This window comes from Culex pipiens, chromosome 1 (assembly GCF_016801865.2).
Source record: "Culex pipiens pallens isolate TS chromosome 1, TS_CPP_V2, whole genome shotgun sequence".
NCBI classification, from domain to species: domain Eukaryota; kingdom Metazoa; phylum Arthropoda; class Insecta; order Diptera; family Culicidae; genus Culex; species Culex pipiens.
Window position 1 is genome coordinate 134,909,565 of NC_068937.1, and position 23,323 is coordinate 134,932,887.

General features: G+C 37.4%; 1 protein-coding gene across 2 annotated transcripts in view; it reads right to left on the minus strand.

Annotated features, from left to right (window-relative positions):
* LOC120418323 (M-phase inducer phosphatase-like) overlaps positions 1-22,301 on the minus strand; it is a 169,152-nt gene extending 146,851 nt beyond the window's left edge. The window contains exons 1-2 of one of the 2 annotated variants that reach the window (XM_039580655.2): positions 22,118-22,301; positions 21,753-22,031 (exon numbers count right to left, since the gene is read on the minus strand). In XM_039580655.2, coding sequence (XP_039436589.1) covers positions 21,753-21,951 — 199 coding nt within the window. In that variant the 5' untranslated portion in view covers positions 21,952-22,031; positions 22,118-22,301. Of the gene's footprint in view, positions 1-21,752 lie in introns of both variants that reach the window. The other variant, XM_039580654.2, reaches the window with a different exon arrangement.
* Positions 22,302-23,323: the final 1,022 nt, after the last annotated feature.

The window sequence follows — 23,323 nt, forward strand, 5'->3', positions numbered from 1 at the left end:
GCTACTTGGATTGCCCATTAAGTACGTGAAACTTAAACAAGTTTTTTAAACAGTGACGAAAATAGGTTTCTCAAAAAAAGTAAACAACAGTTGATGTAGTTGAGCGTTACGTCCTTCGCGGTCGTCCCATCACACCAAAGTGTTCTGGTTTGTTTCATTTAACGCCCCAAGTGCACTCTGTATCGATGCCGAAGTAGCGCAAGCAAACTTTCATTTGCTGGAAAATTAAGAAATTCGAGTCGCGCCACGGCTGATCCTCAAACAGAAGAAGGAAAAGTGACAGGCCAAAGTGAGGTTATTAACCGCTGCTCGACTTCTCCGCGCGAGGATCTCGGTTGACCTCGTTCCGTCTAAATTTGGAATTTACCGTTGATTGTTTTGCAGCACCCCTTTACTGTTTACATTTCAGGACATTCTCCTCCTACGCACGTGCCCCTTTTTCAATAAAAGGGGAAGTGAGGCACGCAGCCAATTTGTGAGGTGTGGGATGACAACGGTTTTTCCAGTCCCTGTCCTTGATTCCGTGCACATTTTCATGGCGAGTGATTTATGGACGGACATGTGGGAGTTTTCCCATCGAGGAAGGGGTTGTTTGACCGTTGAGTCGATCAACCTTTTGAAATGTAGAAATCCAAAATAAATTTGAGTTGAGAGCTGACTCTACAACTCTTGTTCTGGGAGGGATAAACCTTCAATACCAACAACATGACCTTTCTGGTGACCCTCTGAACTCCGACAAACCAATCCCACCTGCAGATTTCTTCTCGCGATTGTGTTTGGCCCGACGCCACACGCAACTTTCGATTATTCTCAATTACAATTGCAATTGTTCGCCTGCTCTGTTATTCAACCTCGCGGGATAGATTTGATTAAATCTGACCTTCCTTACCTTCGAGCCTCGAGGCCCGAGAAATGGCGCGGACACCCTACTGGGGACCACCCTCGGCGCGTGCCCGGTTTGGGGTCTCCGGTTGACCCCTTTGGGCAAAAAGAAGTTCGAGTCTCGCCGAACAGCTCGAATAATTATGATAATTATGAACACGCAGTGTTTTTTGGAGGTCCGACCAAAGTTTGCACTGTTTTTCTTCTCGAGAATTGTTCCAGGTTTATCACATCCCATAATGATCTGACTTCAATTGTTCAATTGTTGGCGGAGTCCAACGAAACCACTTATTTGCATGATGGCCAACTTCCTTCTTCTTTGGGTCCACATAAAAATTGGTTCAAGAGTCTCGCCGAAACCGGCTGAAAGAAATCAAAAGTCAATTCAAACCTCCTTCGAAGAGAAAACAAAATCAGCCATCTGTGTTTTTGTGCCAACTTCCGAACAACAAAAACTGCCAAAGAAAGGCGATCCGATCCTCAAAGGTATAGCGTTATTGCAGTTCTGGTGCAAATAAAGGACGAGACGAGAAAATCGGACATGACTTCAGGCGGCCCATTGAATGCGCGAACCACAGACGCACAAAAGGAAGTCCCGGGCACGAGCCAAAATCTTGAGGAAAATTTCTCAGCTTTTCTTCCGTTTTGTACTCACAGTTTGTAATTCAGAAGGGGGAGAATCGTACCAACTGCGGCTGTGTGTAGGCTGAAATTTATAAGATTTTTTCTTTTGGCAGAGTCACCCCCGAACTTTTTCAAGACAGACAGCCGGGCGGGCTGGCTGGCTTGGCTTGGCTTGGCCGGCTGCTGTTTCTTCGTTGGGCACGCGCCACGAGAATCAGCTGTTTCTTGGCGGTGTGTGTTGGCGCTCCTGACGGTGAAGAAATTGGGTTGATTTTAGGCGCCAGACGGTGACTTTGGATCCAATTGGGATCTTATTTGAAAAATATCTTTGAATTAAAGGAAATTAAAATCTTCAAATGTTCTTATAATCTTACTTCAACTCATGAGATGAAGCATAAAACAATAAGTTTTCTCCTCAATATAGTAATAAAGACAAATTAATAAACGACATTTTCTACACCCAACCAAAACTTCACTGACATTTAGTGATGACCGTAACTTGGACATCCGTTAACAGCTTTTATGTTAAACAAAATACGACGAGATCATCCTTGCAGCTAAACAGCTCACATTCGTGCGCAACGGCTAAGAGCATCATTGCATTCTGCGTCTTTAAGGTAGGGTAGTCATCAATGAGACACTTTTGGTTTTTGAACTTCAACGGTTTGTGTATTTTTTCAATAGCATATTTTGAAGAGCTTTCTTTTGCATTTTCATTCTTTTAGTTTGTTGTAACATTGAACAAAATATGAGATCGATCTAACGTCTACAGCCAGAGTTATTCACCTGTCTCATTGGCAGGAACAATGAGACAGCTGAGGAACAATGAGACACTCTACAAAAATCAATACTTTTTTAGTAAAACATCATGTTTTTGTATTGTTACATTGCAGGTGACTTGCTTTGAACATTTTCAGGCAATTTTGTTAACATGAAACTTCAATCAACAAAAGATATACTAAAAAGTATTTAAATTTTGTAAAATTAATGTATTTTACCAAATACCTTTATATTTTTGGTTAAATGAAGTTCAAACTCAATAAATATTCCAAAAAACACTTCCAATTCCTGTTTTGAAAGATTTCCACAGATTTTGAAAAGTTTAATAAAGAAAAATCGAAGTGTCTCATTGTTTCCCATGGGTCGAAAAGAGTGGGGAACAACGAGACGGCCATTGTAGGACATTGGAGCCCAACTCATGCCCTGTGAAATGACGAAAGAAATTTGGAGAAATGTTAGTTTTTGTGTTTATGGCATCCTACGAGCGAAAAAGTAATTTTGTCCAAAATTTATTTTTACACCCTGGAATCAAACATTTATGAATAACTTTTCAAGGGAGCGTCCATAACCAAAGCCACTATTATGGCAGATGTGTATCCAGTAGACACACCTTTCCCCCAAATATGAGCCTGATTGGCTGAAGCTACGACTTGTGAGAGCCATTTTATCATTGTTCCCTGTGTCTTATTGATGACTACTCTACCCTACTACCAAATAGAGGACGTAGCGTAGTGGTTACGAGTTAGACTCTCACACTAAGCACTTAGGTTTAAATCTCGATGGAAATAAAACTTATTTTATGTGTAGAATATGACGCTTTCTACAAAACAAAAAAAGCAAAATTTCAAATTTAAAGCCAAATTTTTAATATTTAGATGCAAAAAGTACCACAAAATGCTATCTATATTATTACACCCAAACGAAAAATATATCTCAAAATCTGCAACAGTGGATTTGCTGCAGAAAATGTTATATTTTATTACATTTTTTGCAGCAAGCCCATCGATCATTTTTGCCCGCGTGTAAACACTTCAGCGATCTGCATTTCTCACCAACACATAGAATGCTAGCGCGTCTCCGAGCAACACTCTAGAGAGATCATTATGTTCGCGCTCTGTCCCTCACCATTCATCAAGCGTCCTTGGCGCGGTGGTAGCGTGTCGGATCAGCATACTAGAAGTTGATGGTTCAATCCTCATTCTGTTAAGATTTTTTTTCTACAATACAATCAATCTGCCGTCGGTAATGTCGATAATTGTCGGTAACGGGCAAAAATGTCATACTCCTATATCGCAAAAAATGCATGAGGACAGATTGCATGCAGATTCTGATATACTTTCATTCCGCCATGTATCACAATCATGCGACCGCCAGTTGGGTGTACATTTATGCTACTTCCAAAAATTTTCAAAATATTATTTAATGAATTTATGAACATATTTTTCTTCTAAAAGTTTTGTCGGTTTTCCGATCTGTGGTTCAAAGTTTTAAAATTAGCAAAAAGTCTAAAAATGTCCTGTTTAAATAAAAACCCTAAAATTAACGTTTAAGAATGTTTTTGAAATAGTTTACAATTTATTAAAGAAGTTTTTTCGATCAAAATTTAAATTTTCATCAATTATAAATTACTGCCCCTGAGCGTTTGGTACGGTGTGTCCACGCATCCTTCCTCCCCTGTAGATTCTGTGAAATGTGATCCGTTCTCAGAATCCTCTCTGTGGCAAACACGGCGCAGTAGGGCTGGCCGCTTTAATTTTTGTAATACATTTTCGGGTGCTCTCGGATGTATTTCAATCAGGGTTGTTAAAATATCAAAATATCAGTTCTCAGCAACTACAATTATCCCGCCTGAATATTCATGTCTCAAATACACCTGCTCTTCTCTCCCTATTGAAACTCTCAGCGCCGAACACGTTTCCGTGTTTACACACTCGCGATTGACATTTTCCTTTTCTCTCTCATTCCCGCTTCTACGATCATCCTACCGCATCAGCGTTTAACCACAAAAGCCGCCACAAATCCAATTTCGCAAACGTAGTTTAACAGGACGTCATGCGTGGTCGGCTCCTAATCGCCATCTCGCGATCTCTCATTGCAGTTTTCGGAGAGACTGAGAGACTCAGCGGTGAGAGCGCATAGTCGAGGAAAAGGGAAGGAGTGATAGTGAGAGAGAATGACATCGCTGGGAATCACGAGACATAAGAAGAGATCTCACAAGCTATAATGACGGCCGCTATACTCTCGGATGTTTTTGGTGCAGAGATAATCTATTGATAATTTTTCTATCACTCATTTGCAACCCTGACTGCAATTATTAATATTGACAAGAAAAGTGCTTGGTGCGTAATCTAATCACAAGACTTTCCAGCATGCTTTCATCGGACTGGCTGCGTCTGTGTTAGATTAGATTAGATTAGATTAGATCAGCAATAATAAATTGCTGCCCCTTATGTTTTGGGGAATTGTTAAAGGGGGAGGGGGACAAAAACTTCTTACTTTTTCAAAAAGTCCTATCAACACATTAGACCATATGACCATTTGAAAAAGTACTCTGGAAATATTACTGAAAATACAAATCTAAAGTTTTTTTTAAAGGTTTATTGAAAAAACTCAAAGTCATGTTTCAGCTAAAATTAGACCAAAATTTAAAAAAAAATATTCGATTATCCTGGGCAAAATTTGACAACAACTACAAGTTATCAGATAAAATCTAATTCTTTCAATACAGGAAACCATAGGAACTTTTGAAAAAGTACTCTGCAAATATTACTGAAAATACAAATAATTATTTAAAAACAACTCAGTCAAGTTTCAGTTCAATGGCCTAAAAGCAGACGTGCATCGGCACTCAATAGCACTTCACCACATTTTGAGATGATAGCCTAAGCAATCCGGCAGAGTGAATCTTTGCTCAGTGTGCAACACATTAAACTTTAGTTCGATGTCTATAATTATCGTTTTTCACTATACAATGTCCATTACCAACAAGTTAATAGTGATTTGAATAACACAAATATTTCAAGTGCTAAATGTGCTATTTAGCACTCAAATAGCACTTCATCGCTAAAACTGGTGAATAAGTGAAGATAAAGGTTTCGGTCGTTCAGTTACTTATAGTGCAATGAAAAAAACATACTTATTGTATAAAACAAATTGATTTGGTGCCTTTGCCAAGCAATAGCCTTAGAAAAACTGTCAAGTGCTATTGAGTGCCGATGCACGTCTGCCTAAAAGTTTACAAAAATGATTTGATTATCTTGGGCAAAATTTGACAAGAACTTAAAATAATCAGATAAGGTCCTTTAAACCATAGGACCTTTTGAAAAAGTTTCCTGGAAATATTACTGTAAATAAAAATATTTATTGAAAAAACTCATATTCTACAATTTGATAGAAATGAAAAAAAATAATAATTCAATTATTCTGCGCAAAATTTGACAAGAACATCAAATAATCAGATAAATCTAACTTTTTCAAAAGGTCCTATCAACAATGGAGACCAAAAGACCATCTAAAAAAGTACTCTGGAAATATTACTGAAAATACAAATATTTATTGAAAAAAAAAACTCATAGTCATCTTTCGTCTCAATGATCTTAAATTTGACAAAAATGAAAAAAAAATATTCGCATGATTTGAAAATACCAATATTTATTGGAAAAACTTGTTCAGTCGAATGGATACTTTTGAAAATACATTTTAGAACATTTATTTTTCAATTTTATGTAAAACCGGAAATTTTTAGAATTTTTATCTTTAGGACCACAAAAACTCACCATAACTCTTCTAGACTTTCGAGCAACTGTTTCCTCAAACATGGTTACATACCGTTAAATTCTAAACCAACATAAAATGCAGCATAACTCACGTCGTAACTTCCACTGCAAATGCCGTTGCAACGCTCGTAAATTTGATTTTTCTGGTCTCCCCCCAGAAGACTTGCAGCACAACAACACGGATATTGGCCGTTGCAACTTCTTCCACGACAGCTAGAAAGGGGGAAATCTTTGGACGAGGAAATTCCCTCCACTTTTCCTTGGCCTGACGGCAAGAAAGCCGGTAGGGAAGTCTTCCCGGGCCCCGACACCGATATGTATTAATGTTTGGTAAATATGTGTAATGCTGACGGTGACGGAATGCATTACGGCTTTTGACGAGTTTGGAGAAAGGTTTGAAAAAGGTCAAAATTTTATAAAATTAAATAAAAAAAAATAAATTGTTTTATTTCATAACTTAACTTGAAGTTTCTTTAAATAATTCGAAATGTTAATAGATTCGCCATTTTCAAAGCCTTCGCCAGCAAGTTAAAAACAGTTACCACCGGTGTGTCGGTGTGTCGGCACCCTCGAGGGCCATACAAGAAGTGTTATTGTCGATTGTTTAGTCGAGCCATCGAAAGACGATCCTGGCCAAGTTCTCGAAGAAAAAGTGCGACCCTCCAGCAGCAGCAGCGTCTACCTCAGCGTGAGATTTGATTCCCTTCGAGCAGCAGTTCGATTGATTGATTTTGGGTGCAACTTTTGGCGGGAAATCGCAGCGTTTTGCGTTGCTTTTTGCGATAACAAAATTTGCATTTTAACAGAAAGTGGCATCTCCGAACTTTTCGAGGAATTAATTAGCAATTTTTGGGACGATCCCTTCTCGAGAAATCAGAACTGAGCGCGGACTAAATTATGAATATTCTTTCAATAACTTGCCAGAGGAAAGAGGAAGGCATCATCCAAACAAAACTGCTTAATTGGATTGGATTATGTGAAAAATATGCAAATAATGCACCGCCGCGCACCGGGTTGTGCGAACCGTTTTAGAATCCCAGCGTAAGAAGGAGAAAAAAAAAAGAAAGGTTTGGAAATCTTTGAGGGCGATGACTTCTGCAGGTTTGATCCGGGGTGTGAATGGGAAGTTTCGGGAGTTATCAATTGAAGAAAAGAAAGGGGAAGAAGTTGCAGCTAGCTTAGTATGCAAATCGATTGAATTTTATTACAATAAGATGCATTATTTACATTGATTGGATGATCTCACCATTCGTTACGCCGAATTGAGTCCAACTGTGAAGGAAAATGGCAATTGTTCCGATTGTTTGTTTAACAATTCTTTAGGAGATGAACTCCTTTTACTGTAGCTTTCGTGTATAATCGTTTATTCTGTTAGGAATCTTCAAAGTTTTACAAAACGTTTCACATGCACAATTTGTTGTATAAAGTTTGAACACTTTGAAGAACATCCTTGTTTAGCAGCAGATGATACTAAACAGCTGAAATGTTGTTAAATTTGAATGCATAGCTTGTACACGGATAGACTTTTCAAGACAAATCTGACTGACTGAATGACTAAAATATTGGTTGGAGTAGCTAATAAGTTATCTCAATAGTTTTAGAAAAAATGATAAAACGAGATTTTTATTTAAAATTAGCCTTTCTTTCAGCTCATTCATTCAAATTTTAAGTTACGTAAAAAAAATCATCAAAAGTTGGAATAATCTGGTTACCTGGTTTTTATGGTTACTTAAACCAATTTTTTTTTGAAAATGTGTCTATTTATGCAAAAAAAAAATTTTTAAAAGCTTTTTATTTTTCCGTGTTCAGGAGTGCAATTTTTACTCTACGAAAAACTTTACTTTTCTTGTTTTATTTTTTCTTATTTCGTTTTAAAATATTTTAACTTGCATTCATCTTATTAAGTTTATGTCTATTTCTGAAAGTTTTTTTTATTATTCTACCACCTCTTAACATTATCTTTTGCTTTTTAGTTTTTTTAAATGTTTTTACAGCCATTTTTCAATTATTTGCTTGTTTTTCACATTTTATACTATGGAATGATACCGTTATCATTTAATTAAAAATAATATGTGGAGGAACAATTCGGGACATAAAGAAATACTGCATAGGTAAATAAGTTTGTAAATAATAGTAATTTGAAACATAATTTAAAAAAATCTCTCATACATTTTCAGTAGAACAAATTTCATATAAAATGTGAAACTTTTGATTTTTTCTAACTCAGTTTGAAATGCAATTTGAATCAATAATTTTGAAAACTGGTTATAACGAAATTCAGCCGAAATTCTAACTTTTTAACAAATTTACCTAAAATTTTAATATATTTTGTTAAAAAAAAAGCTTATAACCTTAGTTAACTGAACATGAACATTGATGTTTTTTCATAAAGAATATATCAGCAGTTATCACTAAGTACATTTGAAGAAAAAATAAAATTTGATCTGGATCTGATTTTAACAAGATATACTATCAGTCACTCCGGAATTCAAAATACGAACGAAACTAATTTTTAAAGCACTATTGAAAAGTGTTTTCTTCAAAAATAGTACATAAATTGAAGTCTTACCAAAAGAAAAAAATATTCTATAAAAAATGCCCCTATAAAAATTTTATTAAATAAAAACATTGGCAAAGGCACATAAAATAAGTCAAACTACCAAACCTTGAATTTCTTAAATTTCAAGAGTTCTTCTTTCCAATGCTTTTCGTAGTTGAAAAATTGTTTGAAAAAAATATTTTTGACGATTTTTTTCAGATCGAAGCCCACGTAAAGGTGAGGCTTGCACAAAAAGTAGTCGTAGCATTCGTGTATAATCGTTAATTCTGTTAGGTTTCTTCACGGTTTTAACTAAAATATTAGTTGAAGTAGTTAATAAGTTGTCTAAATCGGGGTTGAGTTGTAGGGGGTTAGCTCAAGTTCATTAAGAAATTTAAAAGTTTGATAGTGTTCAAATCTATGTTAAAAGCAACATCGTGATAATTTTGGTACTTTCCGACAATTGTTTACCTAAAATTTCATACACTCCACACCCGCCGCCAGTTGGCGCCAAAAGTGCTTCCCAAAAGGACATCCGCGCCCGTTCCACTCGGCCGATTCAGGAGGTCCCTGTCTTCGCGTGACCGCCTCCCAAATTCTTGGCTCGTGCGAGCCCACCCTAGTGTGACGAAGACGTCCAACGATGGTCATACCCGGCCACTTAAGGACACCCCCTCCAAAGTCCTTCCCAGTCGTTTTTTTTTCTTCTCTCTGTTGTGTGAAGTCGACAATATTAATCAGTAATTAGAAATTCATAAATTCCACAATTTCAAAGTTTGAGGAGAGGCGAGATCTTGGACAGATTAGCGGCGGCGGTGGCACCCCATCCAGAGAATAAGGTAGCTTAAGCCTACGATTCGGAAGGAGAAAAAAAAGGACGAATTGAGCTGGAAACGGGTTCAGGGATAGAGGACGACCATCAGGACGTCGCACGCGCGTCATATTGAACTTTTGTTGTTTTTTTTTTCTCTCTATTTTGTGGTTTTATAGAGGAAGTCCGCGGTGAATAAACTTTACTATTCCTAATAAAAACGGAACTCCAAACTAGAACTAGAACCTTCTTCTTCTCTCAATTCTTCACGAAGTTAATATTTCGCGCCCTTTGCTCACCGCCTGGGCCGAGGTCAAGGACTTCTTCCCCCCCACACAGAACAGTTCAACGGGGCCGCGATCGCAACCTGTTGTTCTGTTCTCCTTTAAGGGTGAGGTGAGGATATCCCTAGAACTTGCGCTGGAGGTGTTCATCGGTCCGTGGCAGGTCCCGTTCACAGTTCGCTAGGTTTCGTGTCTATGTCTCGATCTATGGTGGCCGGGTTGTTCAAGTCCAAGTCGACAATGTCTGTTGCGCAGCGCAGCGCAATTATTTGATGCATTTTTAATAATGCTCACGGGTGTGGAACATAGCGCGAAAACGACGGCGAGGTCCTTGAAGAATTGAAAAAAAAGTGTCCGCATGGTTAAGGAGCGGTGGAATAGGGGAGAAAAAACGCGGGATCATAGCTATTCACGGGTACAGGTGCAAAGTCAGGATAATGAGTACGATTATAGTTTAAAAAAAATGAGCTGAAGGCAGTCCTCAAAATATTAGTTTATGTTGTTGACTTCAACAAGACAGGTAAATTTACTCAAAATGTTGTAAGATTTTATTCAGAATTCAAAGATAACTAGAAGATTGTCTGATTTGAAAGCTATTCTTTTTATTTAGTGTTTTGATCAATCTTACCAATTTTACAGCTACACTGACCAGTTTTTTGCAAATCTTTTGGAAACTGCGAAGGCAGGATTGCTGTTCAAGTAAATATTTAATGAATTCATTTTGTTTTCTTGTACTTTTTGTACTTTTTGTACTTTTTGTACTTTTTGTACTTTTTGTACTTTTTGGACTTTTTGTACTTTTTGGACTTTTTGTACTTTTGTACTATTGTACTTTTTGTACTTTTTGTACTTTTTGTACTTTTTGTACTTTTTGTACTTTTTGTACTTTTTGTACTTTTTGTACTTTTTGTACTTGGGGCGTAATCTTACCACAAGTTCTTCCAGGATGCTTTCTTCGGACTGGCTGCGCTTGTGTTCGATTAGATTTAGATTAGATTAGATTAGATTTTGTACTTTTTGTACGTTTTGTACGTTTTGTACGTTTTGTACGTTTTGTACGTTTTGTACGTTTTGTACGTTTTGTACGTTTTGTACGTTTTGTACGTTTTGTACGTTTTGTACGTTTTGTACTTTTGTACTTTTGTACTTTTGTACTTTTGTACTTTTGTACTTTTGTACTTTTGTACTTTTGTACTTTTGTACTTTTGTACTTTTGTACTTTTGTACTTTTGTACTTTTGTACTTTTGTACTTTTGTACTTTTGTACTTTTGTACTTTTGTACTTTTGTACTTTTGTACTTTTGTACTTTTGTATTTTTGTATTTTAAGCATTTTTTAAAATATAGTAACGAAAAAAACTGAAACAAAAAATAAACAGGCCTAAGACAAGTTGAATAGAACCTCTTTTCAAAACTAACAGCGTTGTAATTGGCTAAATTAGCTTAGTAAAATCTACCAATTATTTAGCAAGATTCATCAAGTTTTAGAGCCTGGTAAAAAATTTGATAATTAGTAGTTTTGAAGTTTAGCGTTAGAAAAAAAATTTACACACCAAAAATAATCAAGGATTAGTTAATAAAAAAAAAGTTTTTTTATGTAAATTGAATTATTTATACTAGTTTTTTCACATAAATTGATATAAAATTACATAAAAACAGTTATACTTAACCATTAAATTTAAAAACTTCCAAATTTTCTTTTTTTTAAGCTGTGTACTGAAAATTACTTAGATTAAAAAAATAAAATTAAAATATTATTTTCTGATTCAAACCTACGGAAAAAACTTCAATTGTTTTGATGTGTCATGGAACCAAAGTTATAGATGTTGTTGGATAATTCATATTATTTCTGGCAGCTTTAACCAAAGTTATTAATGTTAATATTCAAATAACACACAATTTGGACAATTGGAACAATAAAAAAGGAAGAACTCAAAATTTAAAAAAATATATGAGAGGAAAAATTTTAAACCAAAAAAGGTTTATTGCAACCAGTTTAAAACACAAGAATCACGTAATTTTACCGGATGGATGCACTGAGCAGCGATTGAAGTGTGCAAACTGCAAGAGTAAACCGACAGCCAACTTTAGCAGTCACTTTATGCGAAAATCTTATCAGCGTTACCTCCATGGACTGTCTACTTTTGAGGGACAAATTTATTTTGTCAGCTTAAAAAATGGTTACTGTTCCTAGAAGGTCCAATAAAAAATTTCCGTTACACGTTCGCGGCCTAATCCGGCTGCATTTTCCGCGGGCCCAATTTCCAACCTAATGCAAATACCGTAAAATCTGTCTACCTGCACACCTTTGATCCTTTTCAACCGACCTTTTTTCCCGTTGCTTCTTCACTCGCTAATGGCGGTTTTTCCTCGCCGAACCCTTCCGGAGATTGAAGTGAAATGTCCCACGTTTTTCCTTCGCGGGAAACGACGACGGTCATTCCGCCGCGGGGCCAAGGCGCGAACACCGGTCAAAACACGATGATTTATTTTTATTACTTATCAAAATAAACCGTAATCGTAAAGAACGGCGGACGGGGTCCGCGGTTCCTCGACGTTCTTGAAGAAGCAAAAAGGGTGGTAGAAAGGGTCAATCGCGGACGCGTCGATGGCGGAGAAAGTGATCCGGTGCTCTTCTGGTCAGAGGACACTTGAGAGTGCGATTTTTCTTGCGCGAGGGGCTCCTTCCAACACAGAGGGAACAAAGAACTTTCACGCGAGATTTGTTCCAAGAATAAAGGAAAGGGACGAACGGCGCCGCAGGGGTCAGCGTAAGTCAGTGACCCTTCACGGTGATGTGTCCCGCGGACATGGTGTCTTGACCACTGTCCGGTGGCATCGGACCGAAAAACAAACGGACATCCTTAAGACGGTGGTTCTTTTTGGGCACTCTTAATGCGTTATTAAATGAATGACCCCTTTCCGGACGCCAAGCCAAGAGGACAGTGCATATTTCATACGATACAGGGATAATAAACTCACTCGACTTTGGACAACGACGATGGCGGGTAATGACCACCGGAGGAAGGTGCCGCCGAAACCGCTGATATGCTCTTGAGAACCGGACAAACCGGGATCCCTGGACAGGGTCTGACACGCCGCGGGGTGATAATGATTTACACCCAGTAGTTAATCGAATTTTACGATTCAGTGGTTTTGCGACGTTAAGTGTGGTTTCTGGACAATCCTTTTGTTCCGTTGAACTGGTTTTGGCTTCAAGTGAGGTTTAATTGAAAATGTAGAATACAATTTCAAGACAATTCTTAGTGGAACTTAATAGGGGATACTGTGGAGAACTTCCCTTGTCCTCTTAAAAAAGTGGAGCATTAACTCTCTCCCATCTTCAAAATTCCCTATCCTTGGCTTATTTCAACGCAGATATCAACGTCTAATGAGGTCAACGCCAATCAACCGTTTAAAACTAGTTCCACCACCAAAAGCGCATTGCACGCATCTAACAAGTAAAGTAAACGAACTCAACATCGCTGGTTTGCTCAGCCAAACAACCGTTACGCGTACGCCGAAAAGTGCACCCTCAAATTGTTGCACCCCTCGTCGACAAAATTCATGACCTCCCCCAAAACAGCCAAGAGCCCGCAGAACTGAGGAAAAACAGGAGCTCACCCGGCACAACACCCCACAAACTGAACGGGGTAGTATTATAATATTGTATGTTGGTCGTGGTACAATTACCCTTCAAAACTTAAAACAAAAAGTCCGAGACCTCGACGGGCGATCCAGACCGACACCCTGAACCTCCAGTTTGTTTGGAACTATGGGGTGAACGGCAGCAGCAGTAACATATGGTGCGCCGTGCAAGGACCTCTTTTTCCACCACCACCACCAGCAGGACGATGTCCTGCGCCAAGTCCCGTCTCGAGTTCGAAGTCCTCGCGCGCACACGCGAGACTCTGCGCGCGCGCTATCAGATCAAAAATCGAGTACGGCGGACCGATCTAATGTGGAGCGAATAGGGAGGGGATAGGGTGACCGGGGTCAGGATTTAAAACTGGTTAAAGCATCGAAAATTTTGAAAAAGTTTTAGATAAAATTAATTTTAATTTTCAGATATACTATAACTTCAGCTGTTATTTGCTTATTAAGAGCCTACTCACAAACAAACCTTCATAATGATGGGCTACATTTTGTTGCAGGTAATATTACATAACATTTCATCAAATAATGCAAAAAAAAACAAGCACACAATGAAAAAAAACATGGTAACTTTACACCTGGGAATGCGAACATCTTTAAAGTCAGAAAAAAACGTTACTTAATCCACCTTAAGGTGGTTGGTGCCTTCCTCACATTCATGTTATATTTTAGGTTGTATTTTCAAATTAATTTAAGAGTTTGTTTTATTTTTTTTTCATTTTATTTTTTTATAATTATTGTTTTTACCAGAACAGCAATTTTCAATTCTTTTTTAACCAAATCTCCAAAATAAAGGAGAAGGGGGGGGGGGGCTGTAATTGAATTTAAAAGTGCTGATATGCCAACATTAGGTGCACGATGGAATTGCATGCTGTCCCCCTAGTCTTAGTAAACAATGTCTTATGAGTTGTATATTTCAGTAAAGTTCGTGTAAATCTTTGTCGAGACAAAATGATGTAGGGGAACTAAACCCTTTTTCAGCCTATTTCTATTATCGGCCTATCAGCACTTTGATCATGGATTGCAGCTTTCATAATGTGTTTTTGACTGTTCCAAAGTAATAAATAGCTCAAATAAAAGTGAGCAAGCAACTCTCCATTGCTGATACATCTGAAAAAGTTGATTTAACAAAGGAAAACGGCAAAAGTGATGAGAATTGGTCGAACGGCTTAGACTGATTAAAATGGGTATATTTCCCCTATTCAGCAACATAATTAATACAGACTTTTCCAGAAGAGACGCAGACACTGCTTATACAATGTGGCAACCGGGCGATACGCATGCTGTGTGACTCTCGCGCGTAAGCAAAAAGACCCGGCCTTTGAGGTTAGGCAAAAATCACCCTTTTTAGTAGCTACAAAAAAACTTTTTCATGGCATAACTTTAAAAGTACTTCACTAAACAGAATAAAATTTAATAGGGTCTTAGGGGACCCCAAAAGGAACAGAATAAGGCGGAAAATCGGTTCAGCCAGTTCTGAGATAATCGTGTGGGAAAAAAATCATGTCTACACACATCCCCACAGACATTTGTTCAGAATTTGATTCTGAGTCGATAGGTATACGTGAAGGTATATCTGAGAGGTGTATTTAAGAAGTTCATTTTTCGAGTGATTTTATAGCCTTGCCTCAGTCAGGTGAGGAAGGCAAAAAAAACATGTAAATTGTAAACATGTAATTTTCCATTGTAATTCAACTTTTTCAATCTAAATTTAATTAAAGGGTTACACATGTACATGTAAAAAATCACAAAATTTTATATTGCAGATTTTTTTAAATTCCACTTAAAAGATGATTTTTTAGCACTCCTGAAAGTTTTATGAAGATATTTCATGATTAAACTAAGTAAGAGACGATTTAAGATCAACAGTTTGCCATGCGCAAAGGGAACTGTCAAACTTTGTGAGCGATTTTCTCTAAACACCGAGTTGATTTACGGGTGCCACGATATCTCGAGATGGGATGGACCAAATTGGCTGAAATTTGGGGTGAAGACTGGCAAGACATATCCCGTGTGCATGACGAAGCCCGGTTTTAAATTCTGCATTTAAAAAAAAATACAAAAATCAAAAACTGGTGATTTTTTATATGAAAAACTAAAAAAAATATTTTTATTTTTTTTTTCAAAACCAAAAACTGGTGATTTTTTTATGAAAAACAAAAAAAAATATTTATAATTATTTTTCAAAATAAACAGTTGCTAGATATCGTGCGATAATAAAATGGGTATACCGTTTTTAGAATATTTTCCAACAGGTAAGGTTTTTCTCAAGATTATTATTTTTAAAACATGTACTGGGGTAGACCACACAAAGTCCATGCACTATTTCGGAAAAAAAGTTTTTTCAATAATGTTTAGAAAAATAGTTACGTTAAAAATTCTTAGTTTTAATTCCGGGGTGACTTTGATAGTCATAGTTTTTCTTGTTAAAATCATATTTAAGATGTTCAAACTTTATTTGTACGCTAAATGTACCATCACTAAAGTAGCTGATATAGTTTTTAAGAAAAAAAATCAATGTTTATATTTAGTTAACTAAGTGTATAAGCTTTTTAGCAAAATACATATAAATTTTAGGTAAAATTGAAATTGCCTATAAATTTTGAGATTTTTTTTAATTGTGCTTCAAAAACGCATATTATTTATTATTTACAAACTTTTTTAACCTTCTCCTAGTGGAAAATTGTCCAAAGAATCCGAAAATGCATTCCGTTTTCCGATTAAAAATCATGTTCATTGAGAAAATCAAGACACTTTGAGAAGTTTAAAATAATGACTTTCATCAACATTTTCTTAACTATATTTAACTAACTTTTTAAACTTGTCAAAATTTTATGAAATGTTCTTCTTGAGGTACTTTGAACACATCTCTACCACGGTCAGTATGTTTCTAAACCATTCCTTACGTATTTTAATTATACTCTTCATTTTGCGAAAAAATCGCAAACCTATCAAAGTCACCCCGGTTATCAAAGTCACCCCGTTTTACGGTACCGTAATAGTTGATCTGGTCATGGTCGCAGTGGTCTCAACCCAACAAAAAAAAAAGATATCGTGGCACCCGTTTTTTTGAAACTGCTCACTTCAAATAGGTATATCTCGGCAATGGTACAACCAAATGTCTTCAAATTTGTTTTGTTAATAGATAAAAATGTAGATTTTAATGCCCTGAAAACAGATTGTTTTTTAAGTGTAAGTATGTGCTCAAACCAACATCTGCCATTTTGCCGATTAACATGTATGTAACCCCTTAATATAAATTTATTTTAAACCTTCTAAAGTTACAAAAATGATAACTGTGCAGGACTTTGAACATTACAATATGTTGTGTTGGGGAAAAAAAAACCTGTGAATTTAAATCTTTTTATGTGTAATTTCACAAATATCATATAAACTGAGGTCAAATTACATCGAAAAATAGGCTAAATTCAGCCATCAAATTTTACAAGGCACCATCCATAAACCACGTGAACACCTTGGGGGGAGGGGGGTCTTCAGCGGTTGTCCACGCTCCATACAACAAAGATTTGTTTTGTATGGAAATTCTCCACGAGGGAGGGGATTTAACAAAAAAAAGTGTCCACGTGGTTTATGGATGGTTCCTAATCCTCTTAATCTAATCTTTTCGAACACAACTGCAGCCAGTCCGAAGAAAGCATCCTGGAAGAACTTGTGGATACAAAGTAAAAAAAATCGTAAATTTGGAAGATGAAAAATTCAAAACCTCTTTAATGATGTTAAAATACCTTAATTTAGAATGAAAAGGTTGAAAAACACTGGAAAAGAGGTACATGTACACATTTTCAGAGGTAAAATTACATGTTTTTTCTGACATGTACTCATGCTCAAATGTAATACTACCATAACTTTTTTTATTTTCTTGTCAACATTAACTTAGCAGTACATTCGAGTAACCCCGAAAATGTATTGCAAAAATTAAAGCGGCCAGGCCTACTGCGTTGCATTTACCACAGAGACAGATTCTGTGAACGGATCACATTTCGCAGAATCGACTGGGGAAGAAGGATACGTGGACATACCGTACCAAACGCGCCGGATCAGAATGTGAATGTGGAATGTGTTTTTAAGTACCACACCAAGTTTTTTTTTTAACTTCACAGAACTTCTTCTATTTTTTAAATTTCTTGTTCTACTAAATTGGTCACCCTAGGCCCTATATTCGACCCAGTTCAGTTTTCGTCGGCGGTAAACGTGTGTACTGTACTACCTCCGCCGCTTCGACATCACGACTTCTATTCGAGGAGTGCAAGGGTCGCATCATAAAATATGCTGATGACTGCTCGTCAATATTTATAAGCGTCCGCGATCAGATGTTTTTATTTTTTCGCTTTTTTTGTTCTTCCATTCCTGGCTTAGTTCCTTCCTTCCTTGTTTGTTTGATCCTTACTTCTGTGGCGATGACCACCAACCTACCAACCCCAACTCGTTCTCCAGGAGGAGGTAATTAATTGAGCCTGGAGTCCTTGAGTCTTTCGTTCGTTCCCAGGACATGGCGGCACGTGCTATCGACGATCCGACCGGACCAGATGGTGATGTGTTTTACGCGTTCTACCCCGCGTGGACAGTTTTATCAATGGCTAAAAATGATAAAAGGTGTACTCTGCAGAGTACGATAAGGGACCGGGAAAAAGAGGGAAGCGCGCGCGTCGTGTAAATTTGAGATAATTGACGGTATTGATTCCGAGGTTAACGCGAAATTGAATGGGAACCGCGGGCCGGCTGATGCAAAAGGTGTTATCGACGATGGGTTCTTCCCCTTTGAGTATTGTAGGCTAAACGACGAAATTATTATTTTTGAGCAATTTGGAGTTCATTCATGCATTTTTCATTTAGCACAGGATAAAATTAGACTATAGTAAATTATATTTTTCGACTCTAACTATTGTTATGGTACCATTCCAGAAGAAACGGAACAAGTGTCAATCCACGTGGTACAACTCCTTGCTTCAAATCGGCGCCAAAACCTGCCCCTCCCTAGGTTCAGCGATTCTAGACCCCAGCCGCGAAAAACCACCAATACAAGTACCAATCTGCGAGCGCGCGCGCGAGTTCGAATCCCGCCAAAGTAAGCACGAACCCACTGTAGAAGTACAAATCAGTGTCGTCAACTGAACTGAACTCACGAAGGGGTTACTTTCTGCGCTGGTGATGCAGTTTTGGCGCGCGGCACAAGCCTCCTCGGAAGCAGGAAGTTTTTAAAGGGCCGTTCGTTGACGACAACGACGAGAAGTCCTTGCTTGAAGGATTTTTCCTTCTTCTTTTTTTTTTTTTGCAAGAACCAAACCAAAAAAAGAGGAAAGAGGATCGAGATTTTCTGGTTCTGCAGTGCGCGGCCAAAAGAAAAAGGAATCTTTTGTTGGGTTTGAATTGGAAAGGGTATTTAAACTTTTTTTTTTTCGCCAGGCGAATTGTATGAATAGGCAGTTTAAAGGGCTTCTTCCCTAAAGACGATGGCTCGGGCAGAGGACGAGCAAATCTTGGCGCCGATTTTTTTCTTAATTTCTTTGCTTCATTATGGTAATGCATGTATGCAAATGAAAGTGCATTGCTCGGATCATGTTGGGCTGATGTTTGGAAAAGAATTAACAGAAACCGGAATAAATTAGTTGTTACACAGAGAATACAAATGGTGTCGTTTGAACAACTTGTACATTAATAGTTTCAATCAATTGTTTTTAAAATCTAACCTCTTTCTTGAATTAATATAATTAACAAGCCTTACCCGACAAACATCGTTCTGCCTTTTTTTCGTTTGTTGACGTTTTTTGCTTTTTTGCTTATTCAGCCTCCTGTGATCAAAATTTGATTTTGCGTAACTTTTTTCATACAATTTGCCGATGCTCCGGAATCGGTCCCAGAGTGGCCAAAGAGACCATTTTTTAGCATATAAACCTTCCTTGGACTCATACGAACCTAACGCAACAAAGAGCACCTCGATCCGACGTTCCGTATTGAACTGATTCGCGTTCGAACAAAACCGTCGAAATTTTTTATATATTTAGAAGATAGAAGATAGATAGAAGAAGATAGAAGAAGAAGATATCTGAAAGTTACTTTTATTAATTTATTCTTTAATTTGCTACCCTTTTCAATTTAAACTAATCATACTAAATATTAATCGTAAAAATTCAATAAACCGTTTCATAAAAATCTGTTCAAAATAACAAGCAAAAGACTTGAATTAGGGAAGAGGCAGAAACAAGCATAAATGTAAACCTACAACAACTTCGCCATCTGCATGTCGAGAAAGCAAGCTGGGCTCGCATGCAAGGTAAGTGGTAGCGCTTGTGTTAAATTAATACAAGTATAGGGAAGAGAAATCATCAATGAGACAACCAATGATAGAATTTCAGATTTTTTGGTGAAAAGGTCCTATAAACATATGAAACACATTTTTTTCCCGCTTGAGTGTTATTTACCGGTCATACAAAATTGGTTTTCTGATCGATTTAGTGTCTTCGACAAAGTTGTAGGTTTTGATTAGGAATTTTCAGAAAACATTATGCAACTTTTGCACTAAAGTTTAGGATGGTGCAAAATCTGGTACCGGAGTTATACAAAAAAGGTGATTTTTTGAAAAAAGGAAATTTTGTCAAACAAATTTCAAAATCTTTATTAGATATAAAGCCAAACTTCTCACTTAGATTTTTTACCGAATTCGGTAGATCGGTAGACCATATGTGAAAATGAACCAAATTTTACCGAAAATCGGTAGAAAGATGAACAAAAATGAACTTTACTACCAGATTTGTTTTAGTTTACCGAACTGTTCGGCAGTTGGAAAATGGGATTCGGTTTTAAAAAAAATCTAAGTGTGTAGCAATTGGAGATGACATTTTTTAATAATGTGCATCGTTTTTAAGTGAAATTTTTCTGATTTTACTAATTTTAAGCATAAGTATAAGCTTAGGTGCCCACCCGTAGTTGCTACTCCGTTATTGACCAGGACCTCCAGAAGTTACATCCACGAGCCGTGGAAGATGAGTGGGAGCTATCTTTCCTCGTTTCGCAACTTCTCAAAGGCCCCTATGATGCTGATCAATACCGGCGCCGGCCACGACCAGTGGTAGGGTCACGGGGAAGTGGATGGGAATGTTAGTCCGATACTTGAGTGATAGAGACCATTTGAAAATCAAGATTTTTGTTGAATCAACGCTAAACGTCAAAGCAACTTTTTCAAAACAACAAAAGTTTTTTGTGGAGTTGAGAAAATCAAGGTTTGTTTCAACGCAAAATCGGCGTTGATTATATTCAACAAAATTTTTGTTGAATCAAACCTCGTACAGGCTGATTCTACAAAATATTTTTCTGCGTGACAAAGTATCACATGAGTTTTGAGGGGGTTAGTGGACGAGTATAAGGCCACTTTTTTTTGAAATTGTTTAATCTAGCCCAATAATTAAAAATATTAAAAATACACGTGTTTTTGCCCCTTTCAAAACGAGCGATATTCGGAGCGTGGAAGTGTTTTCTTTTGTTTGGAAAAATGTCCACGAGAGGAGTGAGGGAATCTGAGATTTCCCAAAAAGTGTCCGAGTGTTTTATGGATGGTGCCTAGGATTGGTATGATTTGAGCCATAAAACCTTTTCAGCGCAACTCACAGTTGTCACAGTAATTAAAAAAAGGTGAAAGAAAATATCTTCAAAAACTTAAAACGAGCATTTTTTTTTAAAACCGATGTCTGATACAAATAATATTTTCTCACTGCCAGCAAGCGTATATTTGATTGGAAACACACACACACACACACATATGTTTATGAAATCACGATTTTTAATTGGTAAACTGCCGCACTACGCATAATTGTCCCGTGTCATTTTTGACGATTCTGACATTCTATCATTTTTAAGTTTAGTTTGACGTAAACATTCAGAAAAACACATAAAATCTAGTACTTTGTTCGGAAAACCATTGAAAACAACACCAAGTCTGTTTGTCCTATCGTTGAACTTCTTCGCAAAATTGTCCCACCAAGTATTTTCTATCACGAAATCATTAGTTTTACGAAGCCTTTCATCTTGTTTGCCTGTTGTATAGCAAGAGGACTGCAAATAAGGGTGTTAAAATGTTAACTGGGGTGATTAGGGACATATAGGGCGAACAGAGACCCACGGGACAATAATTAATATGCGTAGAAACACAGAAATCGATCGAAAAATTTCAATCGCGTTTTTCTCAGTTGCCCTTTTTGGAACATGGGACAATTATGCGTAGAACGGCAGTAAATCCGTGGCAAGAATTTTCAAAGCTGATAATTGTTTTTTTTTTTACATTCAGCCAAATTTTCGATATATGGGTACACCATTGACATTTTACCCTATATATCTAGAAGAAAAAAATACTCCTGAAGCTGCCAACAATCAACAATGATTCAAACTAACCTTTACCCAGGGCCCGTCCGCCCATCACCCTCCGGGTCGGTCCCTTCGGTGTGTCCAGCGTAGCTTCCTGCAGGTTCACCGCAATCTCCGACACCGGCGACAGGCCAAATATTTTGACCCCGCCGGAACTTTCCTGCCGCTGCAGACGGTCAACGACGGTGACCACTGCCGGGGATTCGCAGCCACTATTACTGGCCATTTTGGACCTTTCTTTTTCTTTTTAATTCAAATGAACACGGTTAAAAATAGAATTGAGAGCACTTTTTCGGCCAGACTTATCTGGAGAAAACCACAGGAAGAGAAATCGGATTTGGAGGTTAGGTTTGACTTGACACCCAATTTTTTTTCAAGGTCAAACTCAATACCTTTTCTTCTACGAAAACCCCTTTTTTCACTTCACCATTAAACGAGAAAAAAACCTTTTTCACTTTTTCCTCAAAACCAGATAGAAAAATAAATCACCGAAAGTGGAAATCACCCATTAAATACAATTCCTTGAAAATCTCGTAAAAAACGCGGCGGAAAACCCGACAGATCAAGGCAGCTCGATCCGCGCGATCCGAAAGTTAACAGCCTTCTGAGATGAAAATTTTAAAAACCGTTTTTCTCCCTCTCCAGCTGATGAGTCAGCGTGTTTACAACTGGTGGATGGGCGGCAAATCGTTCGCGCCCTGTCAAAATATCTAGGCACACATTTCTTAAAGACCAATCGTTGCTACATACAAGCTGTGCCATCTCGTTCATTCTTATTGCGGTTGGCGTAAGGTGAGAATGAGATAACATGTGTGTTTACAGTTTGATTTGCCTTTAAATGGTGTAAGGCTAAACTTATCGTTTTCCCCTCAAAACAGCTGATTTTGGCTAAATATCGTTTAAAAATTTGGTAGGCACACTAAAAAAAAATCTGAACACAAATCAATCTTTTGACATTTTTTAAAGCTGTGAAGATTTCGAACGTATTTTGGGTCGTTTAGATCAAAAAATGGTACAAACTGATCTGGAAATTTAAAACCCACGGCCAATATCCAATATTAGTGGCATTGAGAATTTTCGTCCGCCCAACCGCGCACTGGGACTCACAATCCAGAGGTCGCCGGTTCGAATCCCATGGCGGGCGTCTTAAAATTCTAAGTGTCCATATGGGTATTCTGTGCCTTTGCTCCGTACCATACTCTCGAACGCTTACGAGTCCAGGGCCGCAAAGTCCTTGTAGATGAACGGAATACACTAGTGGTTGGAACAAGCAGTAGGGACCAACAAAAATTCGAATGTTTTCTAATGCAAACGTCAAAACCAGCTGTCTCGCAAAAGTTGTTTATCATGTGACTTTTTTTTTATTTTTTGCTGACCGCCTGATGTCAACAAACATATTTCGCCGGGACTGTGACAGCTTAAGCTCGATCTTTGTTTGCATCAGGACACTGTGAGTTTTTGCCCTAGAAAGCCAAGAAATAATGAAATGCAAAACAATATTTAACCCTGCTTTTAATTTAATATTGGATTTTTTAAAATACCTTTCGCCAAGGATTTTGCAAAAAAATAATTAGGTAGTTCCTTATTAAAACACAATT